Consider the following 12,455-nt stretch of genomic DNA (forward strand, 5'->3'; position numbering starts at 1 on the left):
AAAAAAAAAAAAAAAAAAAAGAGGATAGCAGACACTTTTATAGTGCTTATTGTCTTAGGCACCATTCTAAGGACTTTATATAACTTCAGCACTTATCCTCACAGAAACCTGAAGAGGGAGGTACTGTTATCTCCATTCTACAGATGAGGAAGCTGAGGCACAAAGAAGTTAAGTGATTTGTCTCAGGTTGCACAACTACACTTCCTAAGAAAGGCTTAGGACTGGCCGGGCACAGTGGCTCCTGCCTGTAATCCCAGCACTTTGGGAGGCCAAGGCGGGCAGATCACCTGAGATCGGGAGTTCGAGACCAGGCTGACCAACATGGAGAAACCCTGTCTCTACTAAAAATACAAAATTAGCTGGGTGTGGTGGCCCATGCCTGTAATCCCAGCTAATCAGGAGGCTGAGGCAGGAGAATTGCTTGAACCTGGGAGGTGGAGGTTGCTGTGAGCGGAGATCGCGGCACTGCACTCCAGCCTGAGCGACAAGAGTGAAACTCCGTCTCAGGGGGGAAAAAAAAAAAGGCTTAGGTCTAAACTGTGATGCATATCTCAACCAGGATCCACCCCAGCTATGTCCAAGTCCCCAATTAGCCTCCCTACTTCCCTGAGGTGGGGACCTTTTTTTTTTTTTTTTTTTGACAGAGTCTCGCTCTGTTGCCCAGGTTAGAGTGTAGTGGCCCGATCTTGGCTCACTGCAAGCTCCGCCTCCTGGGTTCATGCCATTCTCCTGCTCAGCCTCCCGAGTAGCTGGGACTACAGCTGCCCACCACCTTACCTGGCTAATTTTTTTTTTTTTTTTTTGTATTTTTAGTAGAGCTGGGGTTTCACTGTGTTAGCCAGGATGATCTCGATCTCCTGACCTTCTGATCTGCCCGCCTTGGCCTCCCAAAGTGCTGGGATTACAGGCATGAACCACCACACCCACCCAAGGTGGGGACTTCTGACCCGAGACCCAGACCCTCACCGGTCATTGTCTTCATCCAGCGAGACCCTCTCGAAGTGCAGGTGCAGCCGGCGCCCCTCAGCTGCTTCAATGACCCAACGGCAGGTGAGGTTGGGCCCTACAGCTCCCCCAGGCTCTGGGGACACGATGCGGCCCAGTGTGGCATTGTGGATGGTGCCACCACAGGATGCTGTGGGCAGATGAGGGGCAGGTTAAGGTAGCCTGAGGTGACTTGTCCTTCTCCTCGGGGCCTCGGCCTGTTTTCAGAGCTGTTGAATTCACACCTTTGGCTGGGACCCAGCCCAGGGCTGGCCTCTGTCCCATGAAGTCACCCCAGAGGACGGGACCTTCTCCAAGCATGAGCCAGGAGAGAAACCAGCCCTGGTACAGGAGAACCCCAGGATTGACACCTCCTAGGATGGAGACACCACTAAAATGAAGACTCTCCAGCTATGGATACTCTAGGATGGGGAGTTACGAGGATCCCTAAAATTGAAAGCCTTAGCTGGGAAAGCTTTAAGATAGGACTTTCAGAATGAAGACGCCACGGGATGGGAATCCCAGTATGAGGCTCTCCAGGACAGAAGCCCTCTAGACATGAACCCTAAGAATGGTTTCCTCTAGGATGAGGACGCTACCCTAGAAGGGACCTCCAGGATGGTGACTCCCAAAATAAAATCTCTAGTGGGACACCCCGAGATGGAGACCACCCAAGGATGGAGACACCTGAAGGAGAGAGACCCTCTGCATAATGACCTCTGGCTGCAGACCCCAGGATGGGGACCCCTCAGGGTAGATAAATACCCCTTCAGAATGGGTTTTTCCCAAAGGTGGACACCCCTGAGATAGGACCCTCCCAATGTGGTTCCGAGAACAGACGCCCCCACCCACTGTGGCAGGCAACTCACCCATGCAGCTGGGGGTTTCGCCATTCCAGGATGGCCGGGTGCCATTGAGGCAGATGAGGGTCTCCTCTCCTTGCAGCTGGTAGCCCGAATCACAGTGAAAGGTGGCAGTACCCCCGGGGTGCAGGTCCGTCACACTCACGTCCCCATGGGCCGGCCGGGGAGGGAAGCCACAGCTCAGGAGGTAGGCTGTACCAGACAGACAGGCGGTAGCAGGGCTCACTTTCCCATGCCACCCTTTCGGACTGATCCCCCAGCACTTCCCCCCTCTCCTTTCAGGCCAGCTTGCCAGGGCACAGTGGCTCCACACTGGCGTACATACCGAGAAGTAAGAGCTCCTCACACAGGCACCTTGCCTCACGAAGAGGAAATTCCAACATCCCTTATCTCCCCCACTCATTGTAATTCACCCTCGTTGGCCCCCATTTAATAGATGAGGTAACTGAGGTTCAAACAAGTTATTCTAGACCCTGCTACTCATTTGTTGTGTGACTTCAGGCAAATCAATGAACTACTCTGAACTTCATCCAGCTCTAATAACAGATAGTATTTGCAGAGCTTGTTCAGCTCCCAAAGTGAGTCCACACAGAGATTTTGAGGTAAGCAGACAAAGATTATGTGACCTGGCTAGGTGTGGTGGCTCACACCTGTAATCCCAGCACTTTTGGAGGCTGAGGCAGATGGATCACGAAGTCAGGAGTTCGAGACCAGCTTGGCCAACATGGTAAAACCCTGTCTCTAAAAAAATATAAAAATTAGCCGGGCGTGGTAGTAGGTGCCTGTAATCCTAGCTAATTGGGAGGCTGAGGCAGGAGAATCACTTGAACCCAGGAGGCAGAGGTTGCAGTGAGCCGAGATCGTCCCATTGCACTCCAGCCTGGGCGACAAGACCAAAACTCTGTCTCAAAAAAAAAAAAAAGATTATGTGACCTGTTTTGCAGATGTGAACACTGAGTCTCCAAGTTATTAAATGTTTCTCTTTGCATTTTTCTCCCCTCCACACATACAGCCTTTCTTCCACCAAGACACCCTGTGGTATACCCTCAGCTTCCATCCAGAAGAACCAATTGAAACTTTTTTTTTTTTTTTTTTTTTTGAGATAGGGTGTCACTCTGTTGCCCAGGCTAGAGTGCAATGGCACAGTCATGGCTCACTGGAACCTTGAACTCCTGGCCTCAAACCATCCTCCTGACCCAGCCTCCCAAGTAGCTGGGACTACAGGTTTGTGCCACCGTGCCCCACTAATTTTTAAATTTTTTGTAGAGATGACATTTCAGTATGTTGCCCAGGCTGGTCTTGAATTCCTGGCCTCAAGCAAACATGAAACTTCTTGAGGACATTTGACTATTTTGTCTTTTGTTTTGTTTTGAGGAGGAGTCTCACTCTGTTGCCCAGGCTGGAGTGCAATGGCATACAATCTCGGCTCACTGCAACCTCTGCCTCCTGGGATCAAGCGATTCTCCTGCCTCAGCCTCCTGAGTTGCTGGGATTACAGGTGTGCACCACCATGCCCAACTAATTTTTGTATTTTTAGTAGAGATGGGATTTTACCATGTTGGCCAGGGTGGTCTCCAACTCCCGACCTCTTCAGATCTCCTGACGTCACTTTCACTGGGGGATTCATTTACAGGCCACTGAGTATTAAGGTCTTTAAAGACAAAATAATCTCTAAAGGCACAGTGGCTCACACCTGTAATCCTAGCACTTTGGGAGGCTGAGGCAGGTGGATCACCTGAGGTCAGGAAAAAGACCCAGGCCTTGTCCTCAGGAGTCCATCGTCTACTGAGATAAACATAAGAACAACCTTCCAGAACACAGTGGTTTCAATAAATGGTAGTCTCGGTAATGGCTGCTGCCAACAGAATCAAGTCTGAATGCTTTAGTTTGACATTCAAGCCCCTTCCACAGTTAAATGCAGCCCAGCACATTCCAGCTTCAGGGTTGAGCTTCCAAGACCAATATAGCCTACACAACACAGTTTTGTGACTCCTTAAGTTTCCACCTCCATATTTTCGCTTGTGCTCTCCCCCTACTTTCTCGTGTTTTAAGAGATCAGACTGGGAGGCTTACGTACCACCTCTTCCAGGAAGCCTTCCTGACTCTACATCTCTCCAACAGTTACTTGTTCTCTTACCTATACACAATCCTGCATGCATGATTTTGTCATCACATTAACCATTGTATTTTTTTTTTTTTGAAACAGAGTCTCTGTCACTCAGTCTGGAGTGCAGTGGCTTGATCTCAGCTCATTGCAACTTTCACCTCCCAGGTTCAAGTAATTCTCCTCCCTCAGCCTCCCAAGTAGCTGGGGTTATAGGCGTGTGCCTTGACTCCTGGCTAATTTTTGTATTTTTATTATTAGTATTTACTTTATTATTATTATTTTTTGAGGCAGAGTCTTGCTCTGTCACCCAGTCTGGAGTGCAGTGACATAATCTTGGCTCACTGCAACCTCCACCTTCCAGGTTCAAGCAATTCTCCAGCCTCAGCCTCCTGAGTATCTGGGATTACAGGCATGTGCCACCACACCCGGCTAATTTCTGTATTTTTAGTAGAGACGGGGTTTCACCACATTGGTCAGGCTGGTCTCAAACTCCCGACCTTGTGATCCGCCTGCCTCGGCCTTCCAAAGTGCTGCGATTATAGGTGTGAACCACCGCGCCTGGTCAATTTTTGTATTTTTAGTAGATACAGTGTTTCATTATGTTGGCCAGGCTGGTCTTGAACTCCTGACCTCAGTGATCCACCCACCTTGACCTCCCAAAGTGCTGGGATTACAGGTGTGAGCCACTGTGCCTGGTCTAACCACTGTCTACACTGGCCCAAGACTTATTTATTTTGTGTCCTAAAAGGCTAGTCTATCTGGTCAGGAGTTCAAGACCAGCCTGGCCAACATGGTGAAACCCTGTCTCTGCTAAAAATACAAAAAATTAGCCGGGTGTGGTGGCACACGCCTGTAATCCCAGCTACTCAGGAGGCTGAGACAGGAGAATCGCTTGAACCCAGGAGGCGGAGGTTGCAGGGAGCTGAGATTGTGCCATTGCACTCCAGCCTGGGCAGCAGAGCAAGACTCTGTCTCAAAAAAAAAAAAAAAAAAAAAAAGGGCTAGCCTGGCTGATCAATGGGTGCAGCCAAGAGGCAGCATGGAACCACTGGATTTGTCGTCAGGCAGACTTGAGTTCCAGTTCTAGCTCCAGAACTTACTAACTACATGACTTTGAGCAGGTGACTTCATCTCTAGGGACCTCTCACCTATTAACAGCAATAATAATTCCTGTCAGGGAAGATTGGCCTGAAAATTAAATAAAAGAAACACGCAAAGCACCTGGCACATAGAAGCTGCTGAGAAAACGTTAATCACACGCCCCTCAGCCTCAATTAATGAATGGCTGGGAGCCAGGGACTCGGGGATCTGGTGTCTGGCTGCAATAAACGTGCAGGTGGCTGAGCAATCTACATGACCTTTGAGTCTTTTTCTTCCTTTGAGAGATGGAACTGACAATGGCCACTCTCAGGGTTTCTGTGAGAAGCAAATGAAACTACGGTTGGTGAAAGGGCTTTGTAATGGGAAAGTTTGCTGAACTTGGGGTGAGGGGTGAGGGAGCCTTTGGCTTTTCAGAGAGAAGCTAATGAGGCCACTCTGGGCCAGAGGCCCCAGCTAGTGCAGGTTGGGAAGGGCTGAAACAGGGCCTCGGTCCCAAAGGTGCCTGGGGCAGCTGCGAAGCAGGGAAGACTGAACAATGAAGGCCAATTTATGCAATAGTCCTGCTTCCCCAAATGTTCCACTTAGCCTAAGGAGTCCTATTTTCAGTGCCCTGGGGAAGTGTCTGCTTAAAGGAGCCAATGGGGAACCGTATCTTCAGATTTCATAACATCTGAAGTCCAGCACTCGGCCCGGGCCTTCCAGGCATGCTCTTGCTCCCCAATAACCAGGTCCCTACTGCCAAATACATGTCCCCTAGCTCGCTGGCCCCCCAACGAATAGGCACCTTTGCTATGCACACATGAGCCCCTAGGGCAGGTCCTGAGCAGAGGCTTCAAAAGAGGCTGGAGAGGATGTGAGAACAGGATTCAGGGTGTACCCTGGATGAGGCACACAAGGCATCTGCGGTCAGCAGAGCTTTCAAGGAGGGCAGAATGCACAACACCAGCCAAGGCCATGTGGTGATGTGAAGCGGGCATTGGCCTGACACAGTTCTTTCTGTCTCCACGAAGCATAGGAAGACAGTGTGTCTGGAACAGGGCACTGGCTGGGCCCTTTCCTTGTGCACACGTGTATGCTAGAACATACCCTTGTACTCTGGGAAGGTTCCTGCACACACAGGTAAGCGTGGATGTACACACGTGTGCAGGTTATGTGTCATAGGTCCTAACAAATGCAGTCATGCATGAATACAGCCCCGCTTCCCTGCCCCCAGATGTCAGAGGATCTTTCTAAGTTGCAAATCCGAGGCTCTCACTTTCCTGCTTAAAACATTTCAGGCCAGGCGTCGTGGCTCACGCCTGTAATCCCAACACTTTGGGAGGCCAAGGCGGGAGGATCACTTGAGATCGGGAGCTCGAGACCAGCCTGACCAACACGGAGAAACCCCGTCTCTACTAAAAATACAAAGTAAGCCGGACGTGGTGGCACATGCCTGTAATCCCAGCTACTCAGGAGGCTGAGGCAGGAGAATTGCTTGAACCTGGGAGGCAGAGGCTGCGGTGAGCCAAGATTGCGCCATTGCACTCCAGGCTGGGCAACAAGAGTGAAACTCCATCTCAAAAATAAATAAATAAATAAATTTCAAATTAAGAGGCCTGGCGTGGTGGCTCATGCCTGTAATCCCAGCACTTTGGGAGGCCAAGGTGGGTGGATCACTTGAGGTCAGGAGTTCAAGACAAGCCTGGCCAACATGGTGAAACCCCATCTCTACTAAAAATACAAAAATCAGCCAGGTGTGGTGGCAGGTGCCTATAATCCCAGATACTTGGGAGGCTGAGGCAGGAGAATTGTTTGAAGCTGGGAGGCAGGGGTTGCAGTGAGCCAAGATCACGCCACTGCACTCCAGCCTGGGTAACAGTGAGACTCTGTCTTAAAAAAAAAAAAAAAAAAAAAAATTCAAATTATCTCCCTGTCACACCTGCAGGTTGAAGTAGTCTGAACTCCTTACTGAAGCAGGTAAGGCTCTTTATGGTCTGAATCTGACCTGCCTCCCAGCCTGGTCTCTGGCCCATTTCCCCTTCACCCCTTTCTGTGCTTTGAAGGTAATAGCGTGACTGACAGTTTTGAGCTCTCACTGTGTACACACGCTGTTTGTGTTTTTGCTTGTTTTGTTTTTTTGTTTGTTTTTGAGATGGAGTTTCGCTCTTGTCACCTAGGCTGGCGTGCAATGGCACAATCTCAGTTCACTGCAACCTCCACCTCCTGGGTTCAAACAATCTTCTTGCCTCAGCCTCCCAAGTAACTGGGATTACAGGTGCCTGCTACCATGCCTGGCTGATTTTTGTATTTTTGATAGAGACGGGGTTCTGCCACGTTGGCCAGGCTGGTCTTGAACTCCTGACCTCAGGTGATCCACCTGCCTCGGCCTCCCAAAGTGCTGAGATTACAGGTGTGAGCCACCATTCCAGGCCACACACTGTTTTAAACACTTGACATGTATTAATTCATTTGATCTTCCACATAATACCAACTATTGTGATCCCTGTTTTTCAAATGACATCATGAGGCACAGAAAGGTTAAGTAACTTGTCCCAGGTCACACAGCTAGGACAATTCTATTTTCCATGCTAAATTCCTTCACCTCATCTGGGGGTCACATCTTCTCTCTCTGGGTCTTGGAGTGTGCTTTTTCGTCCACCTAGCCATCTGCCTCCCTCCTCTCCCTCCCTCCCACCCTTTCCCTGGCGAATTTATCCTTCAGGTCTCAGCTTAGTCATCATCTCCTCCAAGAAGATGTCCCCATATTCCTTGGGAGAAATTTAGGTCCCTTGGCTATGTGCTGCCCCCGCTGGTGTTTCTGCCATCATATTCCTTATCTCCTTGAATTGTAACCATCCTGATTACTCATCTGTCTTCCTACCTAGATTCTGAGCTCGTTGAAGCCAGATATACACCTGGTTTGTTCATTCCTCCTCCAAGGCTAACATAGGGCCTGGTATGAAGCAAGCACTTGATCAACATTTGTTGAGTTCAATGGATGAATTGTCCCTTGGATGTGTGCACAGATCTGTGAGTGTGTGAGATAAGTATGCATGGGTCTCCTCTGAGGGCCTGGCCCCCCAGGGTCACAGTCAGGAGGAAAAGCCCCCCTCAGCACCCTGTGCTTCGATGGTTCTTAAAGATGTCCCCTGTATAGGCCAGGCACAGTGGCTCATGCCTGTAATCCCAGCACTTTGGGAGGTTGAGGGGGTGGATCACGAGGTCAGGAGATCGAGACCATCCTGGCTAATACGGTGAAATCCCATCTCTGCTAAAAATACAAAAAATTAGCTGGGCATGGTGGCGGGCGCCTGTAATTCCAGCTACTCAGGAGGCTGAGGCAGGAGAACGGCGTGAACCTGGGAGGTGGAGCTTGCAGTGAGCTGAGATCACGCCACTGCACTCCAGCCTGGGTAACAGAGCAAGACTCTGTCTCAAAAATAAATAAATAAATAAAGATGTCCCCTGTATGCAGTATGGCCCCTGCCCTTCCAGCAGCACCCTCAAACTCCTCACCCTGATAGTGGATCCTGAAGCCACCGCCCCTTGGGACCCGTGGGCTCTGGAAGTGCAGAAGCAGCCGGTTGGTTGGGCTCCGAAGGACTTGTCCTTCTCCAAGCATGGACGAATTGGCCAGGAGTCGGGGGGCCAGGCCTGGGGATCCCCCACCAGCCAGCACCAGGAGCTCCTCCTCCTGAGACAGATTCAGCGTCTGCACCTAGAGAAGCCAGACACAGACCTGCCAGGGCAAGTCAGCCAGGGGTTTGACTTCCAAAGCCCCTGTCCTGTGCCTTTTCCCTGTGTGTAGCAGCCCAAAAGGCACCATGCTGCTGCCCAAGTTGTAGAAATCTGGAAGAGCTTTTGAGGTAACCTGAGTCATCAAATAGGTTCTTTGGCTCCCAGGCCAAACCCGTGCACACCCACAACCCAGAGGAAAAGGCTTGGAAGGTGCATAGTCACATGCTTTGGTCCAGTTACCTGGATCTCAATGCCGTAGCCAGGGTAGACATGGATGCTGTAAGTGCAGTCCAGGAGCCCCAGGGTACGGCTGGTGGGGCTCTCCAGATCTGGAGACTCCACATACCCTTCGCCCTCGGAGATGTTGTTATTACACAGAACTGAGGAGATACAAATGGCTGGGATGGAAGGAATGCCTGTGCTCTTGCCTTCCCAGCCAAGCAACTCTGAAGGCCTTCATCTGCCTTCTCCTTAGCACCTCTCATTATTTTTTTGTTTTGTTTTGAGACAGGGTCTCACTCTGTCCCCCAGGCTGGAGTTCAGTCGCGCAATCATGGCTCACTACAGTCTGAAACTCCTGGGCTCAAGTGATCCTCCCTCCTCAGCCTTCCGAGTAGCTGGGGCCACAGGTGCGCGTCACCACGCTGAGCCAATTTGTAAAACTTTTTGTAGAAATGGGGTCTTGCCATGTTTCCCAGGCTGGACTCAAACTCCTGGCCTCAAGCGATCTTCCTGCCTTGGCCTCCCAAAGCACTGGGATTACAGGTGTGTGCCGCTGTGCCCCCTTACCATCTTTTTTTTTTTTTTTTTTTTTTTTGAGATGGAGTTTCACTCTTGTTGCCCAGGCTAGAGTGCAATGGCTGGATCTCAGCTCACCACAACCTCCACCTCCCTGGTTCAAGCAATTCTGCTGCCTCAGCCTTCCGAGTAGTTGGGATTACAGGCATGCGCCACCACGCCTGGCTAATTTTGTATTTTTAGTATAGACGGGGTTTCTCCATGTTGGTCAGGCTGGTCTCAAACTCCGGATCTCAGGTGATCCACCCGCCTGGCCTCCAAAAGTGCTGGGATTACAGGCATGAGCCACTGTACCCAGTACCATCTTTAAGCATACTCCCTCTCCCACCTGAGCCAGAACTCCCTTTCCTAACTGTTATATAGCTGAAACAATTGGAACACTGCCTGGTACTTAGTAAGGGTACAGAAATGCTACCTTTGTTATTTTTATTCTCCCATCTGTACCCAGGACTCCTTCCACAGTTCCCAGGAGCCTCTTTCCCATCCATCCCCAGCGTGTACCTATCCGGTGCTCCCACCCCCATCCCCTTGCCTTCGCCTCACCTGGGCTGGTCACCGTAGTGGTAACAGTTGTTGTGGTGATGATGGTGGTCGTGGTCTCCTCCTCTCCTCCCTCAGGCCCAAGGGGAGGCCCTGGGGAAGCAGGGCTGGGTGGGGGTGGGGCTGTGGTTCCTGGGGGCGGGGTCAGCAGCTCTGGCGCGGTGGGGCCTGCCCCCCTGACCCCCTTAGGGGTGACGGCTGTTGTCAGAGGCCCTGTCCCCGGCTCAGTGGCCCGTGGCAGGGAGGGCACTGTGAGAGTCTGGCCGGCCGGAGGGGTGGCTAGCGTGGGGTCCGGATCAGATCCTGGGACAGTGCAGAGAATGTCAGAGCAGAGGAAGAGCACACGGAGGACCTTGGGTGGGGAGCAGGGCTGAGGGAAGCTAGGAGTTCCCCTGCCATACCCCAAAAGCCTCCCCCACAAGGTACAGCACCCCCACCTTTCCCTTTCCCACTCTAGTCCCCACCTCTTCCCAAGGCTTCCACAGCCTGGGTCCCCCTCTTTCTCTTCTGGTCCCTTCTCTCCACCCAGCCCCTTCCACCCTGATACTCCTCTCCCCGAGCCTCTCTCTCTGCCTCCTCACTCAGATCACGTTCTCTCTCTGGTTATCTCCTCTCTCCTCTGTCTTGCTCTCTCTGGAACTCTTTATTTCCCCATTTCCCTGTTTAGTATTCTGATTGCACTCTGATTTCATGATTCGAGATCCACTAGTTTTTGTGTTTCATTCTCTCTCTCTTTCTGTCTTCCACCATTTCTCTGACTCTCGTTCTCTGAATTTCCATCTCTCTTTCTATGTGTCTGTTTTTCTGTCTGACCATCTCCTAATCATTCTGTCTCTGTCTCTCTGGTTCTGTCTGTGCCCAGGTTTGACTTCCTCCCACGATCTTGATTTGTGTCCCCTGAATCTCACAGGCCTTCCTGCAGGCTCTTTCCTCCTCTGCAGTATCTCTCTGCCTGCTCTTGTCTAGCCTGGCTCCCCATCTCCCTCAGCCCATTCCCTCCCTCTGCCTCCAGGCCACTCCTGCCACTCTAGGTGCCTCACCCGGCAGGTAGCCCAACTCTGGGCCCCTCCTCAGCAGGGCCCCATGGAGCAGTTCAGCCAGGGCCTCAGAGGCCACCGTGGGGGTCTCACTTCCAGGCTCTGGCAATATCTCCTCCTCCTTCAGGGGCAGACCTAGGAGGTGAAGTTGTGTGAGCTTCTCCACTCCCCCACATCCCTTCCTTCTTCAGAGAGATATTTTCTAGAACTCTTCTTCCCTCCTCCATCAGCTGGGCCTGCAGGGGCTCAGAGGGTCCCAGGCTCGACTGAGGGCCAAGATTGGAGAAGGGACTCCCAGCTGCCCTCATATTCCCACTCCCACACCTCTTCTCTCCCGTCCCCTCTCCCTTCTCCCCGGCCTGTGTGGGCCTTCAGTGAACATCTTAGCTCTTATGAACCCTGGACAGCGCCAGCAAGGCAGAGGGGTTGCCTGTGCTGCCTTCCCTTTCACCTCAGTGGTGATCTCCCCCCAAACCTGGGGCTCTGCAGAGGGTCTGGTGGCACCTCCCAGCCCTTGCTTCCGCAGTGCCTGGCTTTCTCTCTGGGCTTCTGTCTCTGCAATGTGGCTGTCTTTTTTCTCTCCCTCTCCTTCTCTCTCTCTCTCTCTCTCTCTCTCTCTCTCTCTCTCTCTCTTTCCCTCTCTCTCTCTGGTCCTCTGCAGTCTCTGCCTCCTTCCCTGGAGTCTGGCTGGGGGTCAGAGTGGGGGACTGAAAATCTGGTCTTTGAGCCCTGCCTCTGCTCATCTGTCTTTGACCATTCATCCAAGAACATATTTGTGTGTACAGCGCCTGGCATCTCTCTCAGCATCTCCATCTCCCACCCGGGTCCCTCCGTGCTTCTTCCGCCTCCGCAGACATCCCCCCAACTTTCCCAGCCCTCCTTTGTGGATCTAGCTCCTGAGACACTGCTAAAAGCTTCTCTCATTCATTTCCCTGCCTTCTCAATATTGAGGCTTAAGGGGCTTTGGGTTCAATCCAGAAAGCTCTGGCTTGCCCTTTCCCCATCAGTTGTGCCTCTCCCCTCCCCCATGTGCTCGGAAGACCCAGGATGTTAAGAGAAAGGAGGGTGGAGGACCCCGCTGGGTGCCTTCCTGGGGCCCACCCCCACACTCTCATGTCCTTACCCTGGATCCAGGGACAGCTCAGCAGAATTAGGAACAGCAGCTGGGGAGGCGGCGGGTGCTGGGCCCTGGGAGTCCCCATGGCGACTCACCCCGATCTCTCTCCTCTGTGCCTCTCTAAGTAATCTGGCTGCCACCTTTCCTCCGTCTCCGATTATCTTTCCCTTTAATTCTTTTTTTTTTTTTTT

The 12,455-nt window shown here is 51.7% G+C and overlaps 1 protein-coding gene across 1 annotated transcript in view; it reads right to left on the minus strand.

The window, feature by feature from the left end:
- The window catches only part of LOC108530863 (seizure 6-like protein 2), a 13,819-nt gene extending 1,364 nt beyond the window's left edge, over positions 1–12,455 (minus strand). The window contains exons 1-7 of the mRNA XM_017873934.1: positions 12,271–12,455; positions 11,151–11,282; positions 10,114–10,413; positions 9,013–9,152; positions 8,551–8,752; positions 1,854–2,039; positions 967–1,135 (exon numbers count right to left, since the gene is read on the minus strand). Coding sequence (XP_017729423.1) covers positions 967–1,135; positions 1,854–2,039; positions 8,551–8,752; positions 9,013–9,152; positions 10,114–10,413; positions 11,151–11,282; positions 12,271–12,349 — 1,208 coding nt within the window. The 5' untranslated portion in view covers positions 12,350–12,455. The remainder of the gene's footprint in view (positions 1–966; positions 1,136–1,853; positions 2,040–8,550; positions 8,753–9,012; positions 9,153–10,113; positions 10,414–11,150; positions 11,283–12,270) is intronic.

The sequence above is a fragment of the Rhinopithecus bieti genome, unplaced genomic scaffold (assembly GCF_001698545.2).
Source record: "Rhinopithecus bieti isolate Rb0 unplaced genomic scaffold, ASM169854v2 scaffold_5260, whole genome shotgun sequence".
NCBI lineage: Eukaryota > Metazoa > Chordata > Mammalia > Primates > Cercopithecidae > Rhinopithecus > Rhinopithecus bieti.